General features: G+C 48.0%; 1 protein-coding gene across 3 annotated transcripts in view; it reads right to left on the bottom strand.

The window, feature by feature from the left end:
* The window catches only part of LOC138526244 (arylsulfatase D-like), a 796,293-nt gene that overhangs the window by 254,178 nt on the left and 528,424 nt on the right, over positions 1-13,691 (bottom strand). For all 3 annotated transcript variants that reach the window (XM_069636735.1, XM_069636736.1, XM_069636737.1), the window contains one exon: positions 1,867-2,003. In XM_069636735.1, the coding sequence (XP_069492836.1) occupies positions 1,867-2,003 (137 nt within the window). The remainder of the gene's footprint in view (positions 1-1,866; positions 2,004-13,691) is intronic.

The following is a 13,691-nucleotide window of genomic DNA, read 5'->3' as shown; positions in this document are numbered from 1 at the left end:
GCATGAATAGCAGTCTGGCAGTCATCTATGAGACAGGAAGGAGAGGAGGTAGGGGATGGCAGCTTAAAAGTGAGCTGTGTGTCGTCAGCATGACAGTGGAAGTGAGGACAGAAGGTGGAGATCAAGTGGGCCATAGGGGCAAGGTCAGTGTTGAGGAGCCATAGCGATAGAATGGTGCCCTGAGGGACGCCGCAGGTGGAGAGTGAGGTGGAGGTAATGGAAGTTCCCAATTGCACTTGGGGGTGTCGGTTTAACAGAAGGCGTTCAACCATGGCAGGGCTAGATCAGTCAGGGCGGCTTTGATGCGTGCATGCATGTGAGTGTGTTACAGGGGGCCATTGCTGGTGGTGCATGCATGCTACCTTGTAGGGTGTGTGCCTCGTATATGTGTTGGTTTTCATGTCGTCACTTTGTGCACATGACCAGTACTCATGTGAGCATATGTGTGTTTAGATGTTTGGGGGCAATGCTTGTAAACCCCTGGGAAATGCCCAGGGTGCGTTGCCCACTCTATGGGTTGGATGTGGTTTGGTGTCATGCATTCGGACATGACTCTGTGTACTGTGAGCTGCATTTGCCTGCGCACTGTGTTTTTTTTTTTGGCATGTTGTACTCACCGCCCTCTCCAGGTGTCCCTGCACTGGCCTCTGCCGCTCCCACTCCCTAGATCCCTTCAAGGTCCAGCAACCTGCTGCATTTCTCCTCCCACGGCATGAATTTTATTGGTGACTGCGTCCCACAGCCAGTGGCCAGGCATTCCTTCCTTCCTGCCGAAAGCAGGTTGCGGACCTTCAGCCGGAGATCATCCCACCTCTTACGGCAGTCACGTTCTGTGCGTGGTACGAGTCCCACGGCTGACACCTTCTGTGACAGCTCCTCCCAGATGGCATTTTTGCGCAGTTGTGTACTGCACCAGTCGTCTGTGGCAAACAGCTCACCAGCATGTTGCAAAATGTTGTCTGTCGAGATAGTGAGTTCCTGCTCGGAAAAGCTTAGCTTCCGCTGCCGCCTTTCAGGGACCCAAGATGTCATGCCTGATGTCGAAATGCCAGTGTCTTCATGTCCGGATGGCAACAGGAAATAGGCGATTTTAAGTGGAGTGTGTTTTCCAAAATGGCCGCTGGTGAGCTTCCAGTTCCGGCAATGATGTTGTTTATGGTCACAGTGTTTCTGTTGCCATTGTTTCCATGAGAGACACGCCGGTAACGTGTGACCAGCATTTTTGCTGACGGTGCCACTGATTTTAGTGGTTGATGATGGTGTTTCTGTCATGCCTGTCACACTGTTACCAGCATTCTGGATTTCATGCTACTGCAAAGTTGTGATGTGCCAGAGATTCTGTGGTTGCAGTTGCCGGAAACGGTGCCACTGCCTCCATAAAATCACTGGCAAAATACTGGCACACTGGTAATGAGGGCCAATGAATCAGTAGAGAACATACCTCTAAAGTATGTTTTCCTAGTTGATCACATGATGTCATTAACAAGGAAGAGGGACTTTAGAAGTATGGCGTGGCATTTGGGAACACAGATGAACTTTTTAAAATTATTATTTTCATATTTTATTTGAAAGAGCCTTTAGCACCTGTGTGCGGTATTCACAGGTGTTAAGGTATTGAGAGGCAACTCATGAGAGGTTGAGGAGAGTGGATAGTTGGGTGCAGGTTGAGCTTCACTCAGAACCCGGCCTGGCACCTGTGAATACAGCTTGCGTTCCGAGCATTCTGATTGGCCGGCATCCTCCAAGAAAGCTGATCTATGCAATAAGAATAAATCATGGATGTCAAATGGATTAACTTATCTTCCCTTTCAAGACAGGCATCCTTGGTGATATTTGACTGAAGTGCTGCTCATAATGTTTACTTACCAACAATCCAGTCCATCTCCTCTACAAAGTCTCCATATTTCCCATGTTTACTCTTTCCGATAAACTTTTCAGAGATAATAAGAGGAGCGTGGACATGCAGTAAGGAGAAAACCAAAAGAAAAGGACCTTTCCGGTTTCTAAAAAAGAAAAACAAAATATGTTATTATAACTTCAGCACACACGCTGCATTCTAGACCATTTATGTTTACAACCTGCTTTGTTTTTATAGAGTAACAAAATGCAACATATCATACCAGAGTGATGCACGGGTAGTGAAATCGTTCATATTGCATTAAAGAACATAATGGTTTATTAACTACACCCAACAGAAACATCACAGTCATTCTTGCACCCTTATGCAAATGTAAGCTAATGCATAGCAAATCAAATTAAAATGCGTGTGCATATGTTTGCAACATCCATCCATTGTGACATTTAGTTGTAAGAGGATTTCCGACACAAGTGTGGAAACCCCGTGTGGGAGGTCCGCTTGGGGTGCCTGCATCAGAGTGGCTATGTGCCTGCCGCTGATCACGATTGCCAAAGAGTGTGTGCAATTTTCCAATGATGCCTGCCATTTCAGGTCTCTGCAGGGAGCATGAAACCACAGCAGTGGTCACCCAGACCTTGGGTTGCTGTGCCCTCCTCTGCACCAAGCCAGACATGTATTAATCCAAATCTGCTATCTGTGGTAATAGATCAGACTGTCAGGAAAGCTCCCAAGTGTGTGGCTATCATAGTGGTTTTGCTCTTTACCATTGTATGCTATCCCTCTTCCTCATAACAGTACTTGCCTGTGAGGTACCTTAGCTCTCCTCGTGAACCCCTTTTCGTTTTTTATTCTTCTCCAGTCCCGTCCCACCTAGTCCCTTCAGGGCATAATAACCCTCTCCACCCGACCATCTAAAAAATAGTTCTGCCTCCGGTAGGGATTCTATCACTGGTTATCCGCTGCCTTTTCTTCCTGGCCGAACCAGAGGGCCCACTTTTTTCACAACTGTGGACCAAGTTTCTCCTGCTGAGTGGGATGTCCATTGCCCATAGCAACTGCTCCAGGAAGCCCTGCTGAGCGAGAGCGCTTCAGTTAAGCCAACAGCTTGGAGACTCCGGGTGTCCGTGTCGAGCACTAGGCACCAGTTGAGCAGGATCTCCTATTACTGGGAGGACTGCAGTGACACTAAAATGGCACAGCAGAGCTTTGGTGGAGAGTCGGAAGCCTGGTGCGGTCCTGCTCTGTGCGCAGTTAAGTGTTGAAGGGGAAAGGACTGATGATTGCTGGGCAACTAAGGAAGGCATATTGAGTTGGCACAGGCATTTGTTGCTAAGCAATCAGTTTGAACTTCAGAATAGGCTCCCAGGCAGGTCGTCTCTATTTAAGACATGGGGAGAGCAGCAACGGTGCTGGTTTCCTTCCATGTGTACAGTAGTTTGAGAGAAAGAAATGATAATGGGGAAACATACTGAGAAAAGACACCATGTGGAGCATAGCCCCTGCCCCCTCCTCCTCCAGTTCTCCAGCAAGATCCCATAAAAAGAGGAGACAGGAGAGGGATTCTGAAAAGAGACTGCTGTAAATCTTCAAGTAAGCCCTGCAGGAGGAAGGCATTAGAAGCAGGAGCAGACAAATCTCCCTTCCACCTCTGCGTCATCAGAATCCTTCTCTTCCAGACTTACAGAGGGCACCCTTTCCTCACATAGTGAGGATCTAAAGGGCAAATATTTGGACAAGGAACCTGTAGCCAATGTACTGATCCAGGTGGCCCATTACATGGATTTCCCAGATTCTGAGCCTTTAGTAGCTGCATCCGGAAACACAAGGTTCCATGACTCAGTTTAAACACACCCTGTGAGCTAGGCTTCCCTTGCTAACAGAAATGAAGGAAGAAATCCTCAGGGAGTGGAAAGAGCTGGATAAGACATTGCTCCCCAGATTCTTGGCCAAGCTTTACCCACTCAAGGCAGAGGAGAAAACAATGCCATAGACTATCTAGGTGGACACAATCCTACCTAGTCTGATGGAGAGGACATCAATGGCACCAGAAGAATCCATCAAGGACTCCACAGATAGGAAGGTAGACGAAGCGTTTAGGAAGGCCTCTGGATGACCTCACTTACTTCCCAGATAGGCCACCTACTCTTCATATACAGTGGAAATGGGCCTGGAAGGACTGAAGTTGGTATCAAAGGTTGTTGACGATGGAACACCTCTTCCAATTTTGCAAATAGTCAAGACCAAGGTCGAGTTTTTGCCTGACCTTGCCTATGGGGTGAAGGCCGCAGCAATGTCCGTGAGCTCCATCATCACTGGAAGAAGGCAACTGCATATCAAGGATTAGAGGATTGATTCTCATCAAAAGAATACAGAGATGAGAAGTCCCTTTTCAGGGCAGATTCTGTTTGGGGACAAGCTTGAAGACAAGGTCCATCATGTCTTCAAAGCTGATAAGCATGGGGGAAGCTCGGGAAGAAATCCGAACCAAGGCTCATACCTTTCCTTAACTCCAAGTGTCCTGCAAGTTCCGCAAGTTCCCATCTAGCAAGAGCAAGTACTTGTGGGTGCCCTAGTATGGAGCAGAATTGTCAATCCTTTTGCCCATCTCCTTCAAAACAGCAGAAGACCTGATGACAATCCAGTAGGAGGTCGCTTTCTGCACTCCTGGACTCAATGGATCCAGCATTCTGCCGATGCCTGGGTCAACAGGCTAGTCCGTTGGGGTTTTAAGAACTAATTTTCATCCCCACTGCTCCTGTCAGGTACCATCCAGATACCACCCCCCAGAGGCAGTGCTAAAAAGAAGGCAATGCACCAAGCAATCTTGGAGATGCATGCCAAAAAGCAGGTAAGAGTGTCCTCATGAAGGAGAGACAGAGGGGTGTATACTCCATAGTATGCCTGGTGACAAAGGAATGAGGGAAGTTCTGACTCATCATAGACCTGAAAAACCTGAATTCCAATGTAATAACACAACATTTCAAGATGCAAGGTCTGCAAAGGATGATCCCATTGGTGCAAGACAATTACTTTCTAGCTTCTCTGGACCTTCAGAATGGATATTTCCATGTTCCAATCTGGAGACCACACCAGCCATTTTTTAGGTTTGTTGTGGGCAGAAAGCATTTCCAGTGGAGGGTTCTCCCCTTTGGGATGAAACCAGACACATAGGTTTTCACCAAGGTCATGGGACCCATCAGGGCAGCACACCATCTGCAGAAAAACCAAGGGTTCCCACACTTCGCGATTGGCTCCTGAAATCATCCTCTTAGGACCGCCTGATTCGGCATTGTGAAGATTAAATGCAACATTCTAGTGAACATAGGGATTCTCCTCATCTGGACAAAGTTGCATTTACAATTATCGCAGGACCTTTTATTTATAGGGGCATGGTTCTTGACTGCCCGAGGGCAAGTACTATTGCCAATCAACATGGTACGCAATCAGCAGTCTACATTGAGGCAACTGCTCTCTCATCCTCAGGCCACTGCAAGGGAATTTCTGCAGGTTGACCGTCACGTGGCCTCTTGTGTCTTTCTTGTCCACTTGGGCCCAGTTGCATTTGAGACCTGGGCTGATACACCCCCACAGGTTCTTGAAGAAAGACTCCCTGGACTTCAATACCCTGGTCCTTGTGGGACCATCACTCCAGTGATGGCTACAATGGTGGCTTCAGATGTTGAATCTAGTGAGCTGTTTTCCTTTACAGCAGACGCTGCTGACCATTGTTACCACTGACATCAGGAAGACAGGCTGGAGGGAAGAGTACTGGGTTAAGTCCACCAGAATCTATGGTCAGAACAAGAGGCATCCTGCTCATCCAACTTGAGGGAACTGGCTGCAGACTTCGGACCACTCCAGGCATTCTCAGCAATGCTCAGGGGGAATTTGATTCTCCTCCAGTCAGACAACAATAGCACCATGCTTATGTAATCAAGCAGGGTGGTTACAATTTGAAATCCTTGGGCCAGCTTACCCTGAGATTGGAATGTCTGCAGTGTCCTGGGGTCATACCCCTAGATCTGTTTGCCTCCTCAATAAATGACAAGGTTCCCAGGTTCTGCTCCAGGTTTCCTTCCAAAAGGGGTGTGGGGTATGGACATAATGTCCATGATCAGGCTCCTCTATGCCTGCCTTCCCTTTTATACCCCTGATCCTGAAGGTGCTGTTGAAAATCAATACCTCAAAGGAAGAAGTCATTCTAGTGGTTCACTTTTGGTCCCACAGGAGATGGTTCCCCCTTCTCGTGGACTTGGGTGTAGATCCTATGCGTTCCCGCCCCTCAGTTCCTGAGCCCTTGTTATCCCTGTCATGATCTCTGCTTCCAAAAGGTCAGGGTTTTCCCAACTCCCTTGGAAGCAGATCCATAACCCAGGTTCCGAGTGCCAACCAGTCCCAATTGGGTCCTTTTGGACACAGTCCTGGCGCCAGTGGCACCAGGCTCATAAATGTGCCCAGTCCCAGCGCTGGAAGCGCCGGGCTCATAATGCTTGGGTGGACTTACCTGCAGCAGACCATGCTGCTTACTTGCCTGCCAGTTGAGCCTCTGATCCTCTTCTGTTTGGAACTACTTTTCCTGTTGGGTGGGGCAGGAGCCACTCCCTAGATTCAGAACACTGGAACTCTTCTGGAATGCAGGAACTCTTTTCTTACCTAGGCGTGGCTGTGGAAGGAGACACCTAAGCACTACAGGAGGCTATTTAAACCACACCCGATGGATGAATCTTGCTTTGCGTTATTCTGCATCCTCTGCAGCAGAACGCTCATCGTGTCTTCTGCATCTGATCCTGGGCCTAAGGAAAAAAGCTTACCATCCTGAATCCAGTCTTCAGCAACACCTATAAAGACAAGAAAGAACAGGTTAGCATTACGGTCTTCAGTGACAGCTCTTCACTTACCTGGTCCATCGGCTGTCACCAACGCCTCGCGCTGCATTCCGGCATCTGAAAGACAAAGGCTTCACTACTCTTCGTGCGCTCCGGAGGTCTTCACACTGCATTCCGGCATCTGAAAGACAAAAGCTTACCAACTCTTCGCACGCTCCGGAGGCCTTCGGCGCTGCATCCCGCATCTGAAAGACAAAACAAGGTGCGTTTAAAGACATTGGGGAACTTTAATACTCACGTGCCATTACTCCTTTCCACATCTAACCCAGTGGGTATTCCGGCACCCTGCAGCCGCTCCGAACTTGTACCTGCAAAATAAAAAGACAGTTAGAGCGCATCGTGAAGCAGGCAACAAACGCTTACTTACGTGCTTCCAGGCGCTTCTATTCATCACACGGGCTCCATCTTCAACTCACTTCAGCCCGTCATCCGCCATCGCCGGAACCCTGCAAAACAAGAAACATCATTACTAAAGACTTTAAAGACATTAGAATTACTCGAAACTTACCGTTCGTGCAGTAAACGACGGACAGCAGTCCTCTGAAGTCAAGAGGCCTGCTCCCCTTATCCAGTGAAGAAACTGGTTACAGCACCCTGCCCCGAGGCAGATGGAGAGCACGGCGTTCACTTACCTAAGGTGAGAGCGTTAACCTTTGGGGTTCTACAGGAGAAGAGAAAGGGAAGAAGAGAGAGACATTCAATAACCCAGTTCCTTAATCCCATATTTTCTATCTGCAGACATCTTACCCTTCGAGTCAGACATACAGTGCACAGAGGTCCAGCCCAAAGAGCCAGCCGTGTGTTACACATCACCTTTGAAGATACGGTATACGCCCAGTCAAGACCGGCGCCTCTACGGGAATCAGGTGAGCGTTACAGAACGCAAAGCCTACCACAAAACTCCCGTCCAGGCGCTATGGAAACCTCGGATACCGACCAGCTAGCCCAGTTACTTGGGGAACTAAGGGCAGAAGTGCATGCAGCCCGTCAGGAAACGAACGCTCTAAGAAGGGAACTGATTATTTCCAAGGAGCGAACAGATGATCTCGCTAGACAATTGCTACAGTCACAAGCCGGACAGACCCCGTTACCCGCATCTGGGGGAAATCTTCCTTCTACATCCTCTATGAATCCAGTGCAGATCAACCTACCTGGGAATGTACCTCTGGCTCCGCCCGAACGATTTTCTGGTGACCCAAAGAGGTTTGCAGTATTTATCAATCAGTGCCAGTTGCATTTCTTATGCCGGCCAGCAGCCTTTCCAACTGATCAAGCTAAAGTAGCTTTCGTGCTTTCGTACCTTAGTGGCAATGCGGCAGACTGGTCGATCCCTCTAGTAAATCAAGATGATCCGGTCCTCCATGATTTTCAAGCTTTTCAGCTCAGTATGGAAAAACTGTTCGCAAGACATTCACAGGGGCAGGCCTTGGACAATGAGCTTCTTTCGTTGCGACAAGGTAATCAAGACCTTTTGGCTTATATTGCGTCTTTCAACAGACTGATAGTGGAAACTCTATGGCCTGAGGACAAAAGGATTACGCTGTTTTATAGAGGTCTACGTGGAGAGCTCAAAGATGTGTTAGCCCAAGTAGTGAATCCCCCACAAGATTGTTCGGACTATATAGACTTAGTCGTTCAAATAGATCACAGACTGCAGAACAGGAAGGCCGATTGTTCCAAGTTTGATGCTCGAGTATTTTCCAAACCGCCAACTCCTTCTAAAGGAGTAGACTCCGGGGAACCCATGCAAATAGGGGGTCTGAAAGGTCCTCTAACACAAAAGGAGCGGGAAAGGAGAAAACAGTTGCAATTATGCCTCTATTGCGGAAACTCAGGGCACTTTCTTCGAGACTGTCCGGTGAAACCTGCCAAGAAGGCAGTAGGAGCTGCAGTTACCAAAGTTACAAACTCTGAGCAGGGAAACGACCTCGCCCGACAAGAATAGAGGTCCTCTTGCCGAGCGTGAAAACCAGTTCCGTGACCTCGCATTTCGTGATACCTATGGTCCTCATTAGCCCTGATAATCCGGATCGATTACATGCAATTGAAGCTTACGTCGACAGCGGTGCCATCGGCAATTATCTGGATCATGAAATGGTTTTGAGGATGAATCTAACTCTTTGTCCCAAGGCTGTAAAGGACGTCATTACTACTGTGGATGGTACGGAGATAGCCTCCGGGCCAGTAACGCATACCACTCAAGAGGTGACGCTAGTAAGTCAAGATGGACACCATGAGAAGATCGTGTTCGATGTGATCAAGGCCCCTCAGTTTCAGATTATTCTAGGAATACCTTGGTTAGAGAAACACAATCCTCTGATCGATTGGCGAGCAAGAACGGTCCAGTTTCCAGAATGTGTCTCTACTTGTCACCCTCCACCTGGTGTTGCACTGGCAGCAATTTCTTCAGAGACTCCCCAGTTACCTCCCGAATACCTAGAATACCAAGATGTTTTCTGGAAGGATCAGGCTAACTCTCTACCTCCTCATAGGTCTTATGACTGCCAGATAGACCTGATACCTGGATCTACTCCTCCTTGTAGTAGAATTTATGCCCTCACCGAGCCTGAGAACCTTCACCTTCGACAATACCTGGATCAATACCTGGCAAATGGGTTTATTCGTCCTTCCAAGTCCCCTGCTTCTTCAGCTTTGTTCTTCGTTCCAAAAAAGGAAGGAGACCTTAGAACTTGTATAGATTATCGATCCCTGAACCAGATCACCGTTAAGAATAGATATCCGTTACCTTTGATCCCTGAACTCCTGGACCAAGTCAGAAAAGCATGCATATATACAAAGCTGGATCTTAGAGGAGCTTACCACTTGGTACGAGTAAAAGAGGGCGATGAATGGAAGACGGCCTTCCGCACCAAGTATGGGCTATTTGAATATCAGGTCATGCCCTTCGGACTTTGCAATGCCCCGGCCGCCTTTCAATATTTTATGAACGATGTCCTCAGAGAGCTCATAGATGTGTGTGTTGTTGTTTACATTGACGACATCCTCGTTTATTCTTCATCGGAATCTGAACATCGGAAACACCTGAAAATGGTCCTCGAAAGATTGCGTCAACACAAACTTTTCGCTAAATTGGAAAAATGTGTTTTCAACGTGACTGAAGTTGAATTCTTGGGATTCATATTATCACCTGGCGGAGTGCGTATGGATTCAAAGAAGGTCGATGCAGTTCTCAAATGGCCATCACCATCCTCCGTAAAAGGTGTGCAAAGCATGTTAGGCTTCGCTAACTTTTACCGCAGGTTTATCCCCGAATTCTCTCGAATAGTCCAGCCCATCACTGCCTTGTTAAAGAAAAACAAACGTTTTGAATGGTCTACCGAGGCGGAACAAGCTTTCCAGGATTTGAAGACTAAATTTATCTCTGCACCAATCTTAAAACACCCTCCCCCCGAACTCCCCTACATCGTGGAAACTGATGCTTCAAGCCTTGCATTGGGGGCAGTTCTATCACAAAAGGACCCGGTAACCAATCAGTTGCATCCCGTGGCATTTTGGTCCCGCAAATTCTCGCCTCCTGAAATCAATTACACGATTACTGACAAGGAACTTCTGGCTATCAAGTCTGCCTTTAAGGCTTGGCGGCATTATCTGCTGGGGGCCCGACACACCGTTACTGTGATTACGGATCACCGAAACCTGCAATATTTGAAAACCGCAAAAGCCCAATCCTCTAGACAACTCCGTTGGGCATTATTCTTTGCCGAGTTTGACTTCTTAATTACCTATCGACCTGGTACAAAGAACGGTAAAGCTGATGCCCTTTCTCGGATGGGAGTGGAAGAACACTTGATCAACCCTAAACCTGTACCAATCATTCCCGAACAAAGAATTCTGGGTGTAATCGCCACAGAATCCATAGAGGAAGTTAAGAATAAAGCCAGGCAACTTGTAACTCCAGCAGACATACAGAATTGGCATCTGCAGGGAAAGGACTTTGCAGTAAAGGACAACTTATTGTATTTCCAAGAACGATTATACCTACCCAGCACAGATTTACAGAAAAAAGTAATCTCTTGTTATCACGATTCTTTAATGGAAGGACATCCCGGTATGGCCAAGACCTCAGAAAAGATCAAGCACTACTTCTGGTGGCCGTCTTGGAAAAAAGATATCAGAGACTTTATAATGTCCTGTGGAGTATGCGCCCAAAACAAGAGTCAAAAGGAAAGACCAGCAGGCCTCTTACGCCCTATTGACATCCCACCTCGCCCTTGGCATACGCTTTCTATGGACTTCATCACCGATCTACCTCCATGCTCCGGATACAATACGATTCTAGTAATCGTGGACTTATTCTCCAAGATGGCGCATTTCATTCCGCTCAAAGGCTTGCCAACAGCAGCAACTCTGGCCCGAGAATTTCTCGAAAACATCGTCCGACTGCACGGTTTTCCTTCGGTTCTAATTTCGGATCGAGGTAGTCAATTTATTTCTCATTTTTGGCGAAGTTGCTGTCGGTCGGCTCAAATTGATGTGAGACTATCGACCAGTCACCACCCTCAGACCGACGGACAAACCGAGAGGACCAATCAAACTCTGGAACAGTATTTACGCTGCATGCTGCAACAAACTGAAAAAACTTGGAAAGACATCCTTTGGATAGCCGAATATGCCTACAATAACTCTGTCCATTCGGGAACTGGGAAAACCCCGTTTTTTCTTTTGTACGGCAGTCACCCTCGAACCTCGGAGTTGGATCCCCTCCGAGATCTTGAAACACCAGCAGTAGACTACCTGCATTCTACAATCACCCAAGCCTTTAAGGAAGCTGTTTCTCACCTTCAAAGGCCTAAAGAACAATACAAGAAAGGAGCAGATCAACATCGGAAGGAAGCCCCTCAATATCAAGTAGGGGATCAAGTCTGGTTATCCACCAAATATCTACCTCTAAAAGGGCCACGCACATTCAACCCAAGATACCTTGGCCCCTATTCCATCACTACCATAGTAAACCCAGTAGCGGTCAAGTTGGACTTGCCCCCGCACATGAAGATACATCTGGTCTTCCACGTCTCTCTATTAAAACCCGTGCAACCTCAAACCCGACTAACTAAATCTCCAAAACCTATCCTAGTTGATGGAGAACTCGAGTTTGAAGTCAAAAGCATTCTGGACTCCAAGATCTCCAAATCTAAACTATTTTACCTAATTGACTGGAAAGGCTACGGCCCCCAAGAGAGATCCTGGGAACCTGCTGAATATGTCCACGCTCCTCGCCTAATCAAAAGATTTCACCGAACATTTCCTGACAAGCCAAAACCCCCGGAGAAGCCCGGTTTGGGAGGGGCCTTGAGGGGGGGTACTGTCATGATCTCTGCTTCCAAAAGGTCAGGGTTTTCCCAACTCCCTTGGAAGCAGATCCATAACCCAGGTTCCGAGTGCCAACCAGTCCCAATTGGGACCTTTTGGACACAGTCCTGGCGCCAGTGGCACCAGGCTCATAAATATGCCCAGTCCCAGCGCTGGAAGCGCCGGGCTCATAATGCTTGGGTGGACTAACCTGCAGCAGACCATGCTGCTTACTTGCCTGCCAGTTGAGCCTCTGATCCTCTTCTGTTTGGAACTACTTTTCCTGTTGGGTGGGGCAGGAGCCACTCCCTAGATTCAGAACACCTGAACTCTTCTGGAATGCAGGAACTCTTTTCTTACCTAGGCGTGGCTGTGGAAGGAGACACCCAAGCACTACAGGAGGCTATTTAAACCACACCCGATGGATGAATCTTGCTTTGCGTTATTCTGCATCCTCTGCAGCAGAACGCTCATCGTGTCTTCTGCATCTGATCCTGGGCCTAAGGAAAAAGGCTTACCATCCTGAATCCAGTCTTCAGCAACACCTATAAAGACAAGAAAGAACAGGTTAGCATTACGGTCTTCAGTGACAGCTCTTCACTTACCTGGTCCATCGGCTGTCACCAACGCCTCGCGCTGCATTCCGGCATCTGAAAGACAAAGGCTTCACTACTCTTCGTGCGCTCCGGAGGTCTTCACACTGCATTCCGGCATCTGAAAGACAAAAGCTTACCAACTCTTCGCACGCTCCGGAGGCCTTCGGCGCTGCATCCCGCATCTGAAAGACAAAACAAGGTGCGTTTAAAGACATTGGGGAACTTTAATACTCACGTGCCATTACTCCTTTCCACATCTAACCCAGTGGGTATTCCGGCACCCTGCAGCCGCTCCGAACTTGTACCTGCAAAATAAAAAGACAGTTAGAGCGCATCGTGAAGCAGGCAACAAACGCTTACTTACGTGCTTCCAGGCGCTTCTATTCATCACACGGGCTCCATCTTCAACTCACTTCAGCCCGTCATCCGCCATCGCCGGAACCCTGCAAAACAAGAAACATCATTACTAAAGACTTTAAAGACATTAGAATTACTCGAAACTTACCGTTCGTGCAGTAAACGACGGACAGCAGTCCTCTGAAGTCAAGAGGCCTGCTCCCCTTATCCAGTGAAGAAACTGGTTACAGCACCCTGCCCCGAGGCAGATGGAGAGCACGGCGTTCACTTACCTAAGGTGAGAGCGTTAACCTTTGGGGTTCTACAGGAGAAGAGAAAGGGAAGAAGAGAGAGACATTCAATAACCCAGTTCCTTAATCCCATATTTTCTATCTGCAGACATCTTACCCTTCGAGTCAGACATACAGTGCACAGAGGTCCAGCCCAAAGAGCCAGCCGTGTGTTACACATCACCTTTGAAGATACGGTATACGCCCAGTCAAGACCGGCGCCTCTACGGGAATCAGGTGAGCGTTACAATCCCCCAGTGGGTTGATCTTTCCGAAGAAATTGGCCGGGGGTTCTCAAAATTAGAGGCAAAGCCTATGGTTAGAGGGTCTTTCCGATGAAAGCTCTTGCTCCATGCAAAATTATAAAAGACCCTCCATTCTGAAATCCTATGACAGGCACTGGAGAAACTTTGTT

This window comes from Ambystoma mexicanum, chromosome 7p, assembly GCF_040938575.1.
Source record: "Ambystoma mexicanum isolate Mex_15411 chromosome 7p, UKY_AmexF1_1, whole genome shotgun sequence".
Classification (NCBI taxonomy): Eukaryota; Metazoa; Chordata; class Amphibia; order Caudata; family Ambystomatidae; genus Ambystoma; species Ambystoma mexicanum.
Note: the sequence above shows the minus strand (reverse complement) of the source record. Positions and strands in the feature narration are given on the sequence as shown.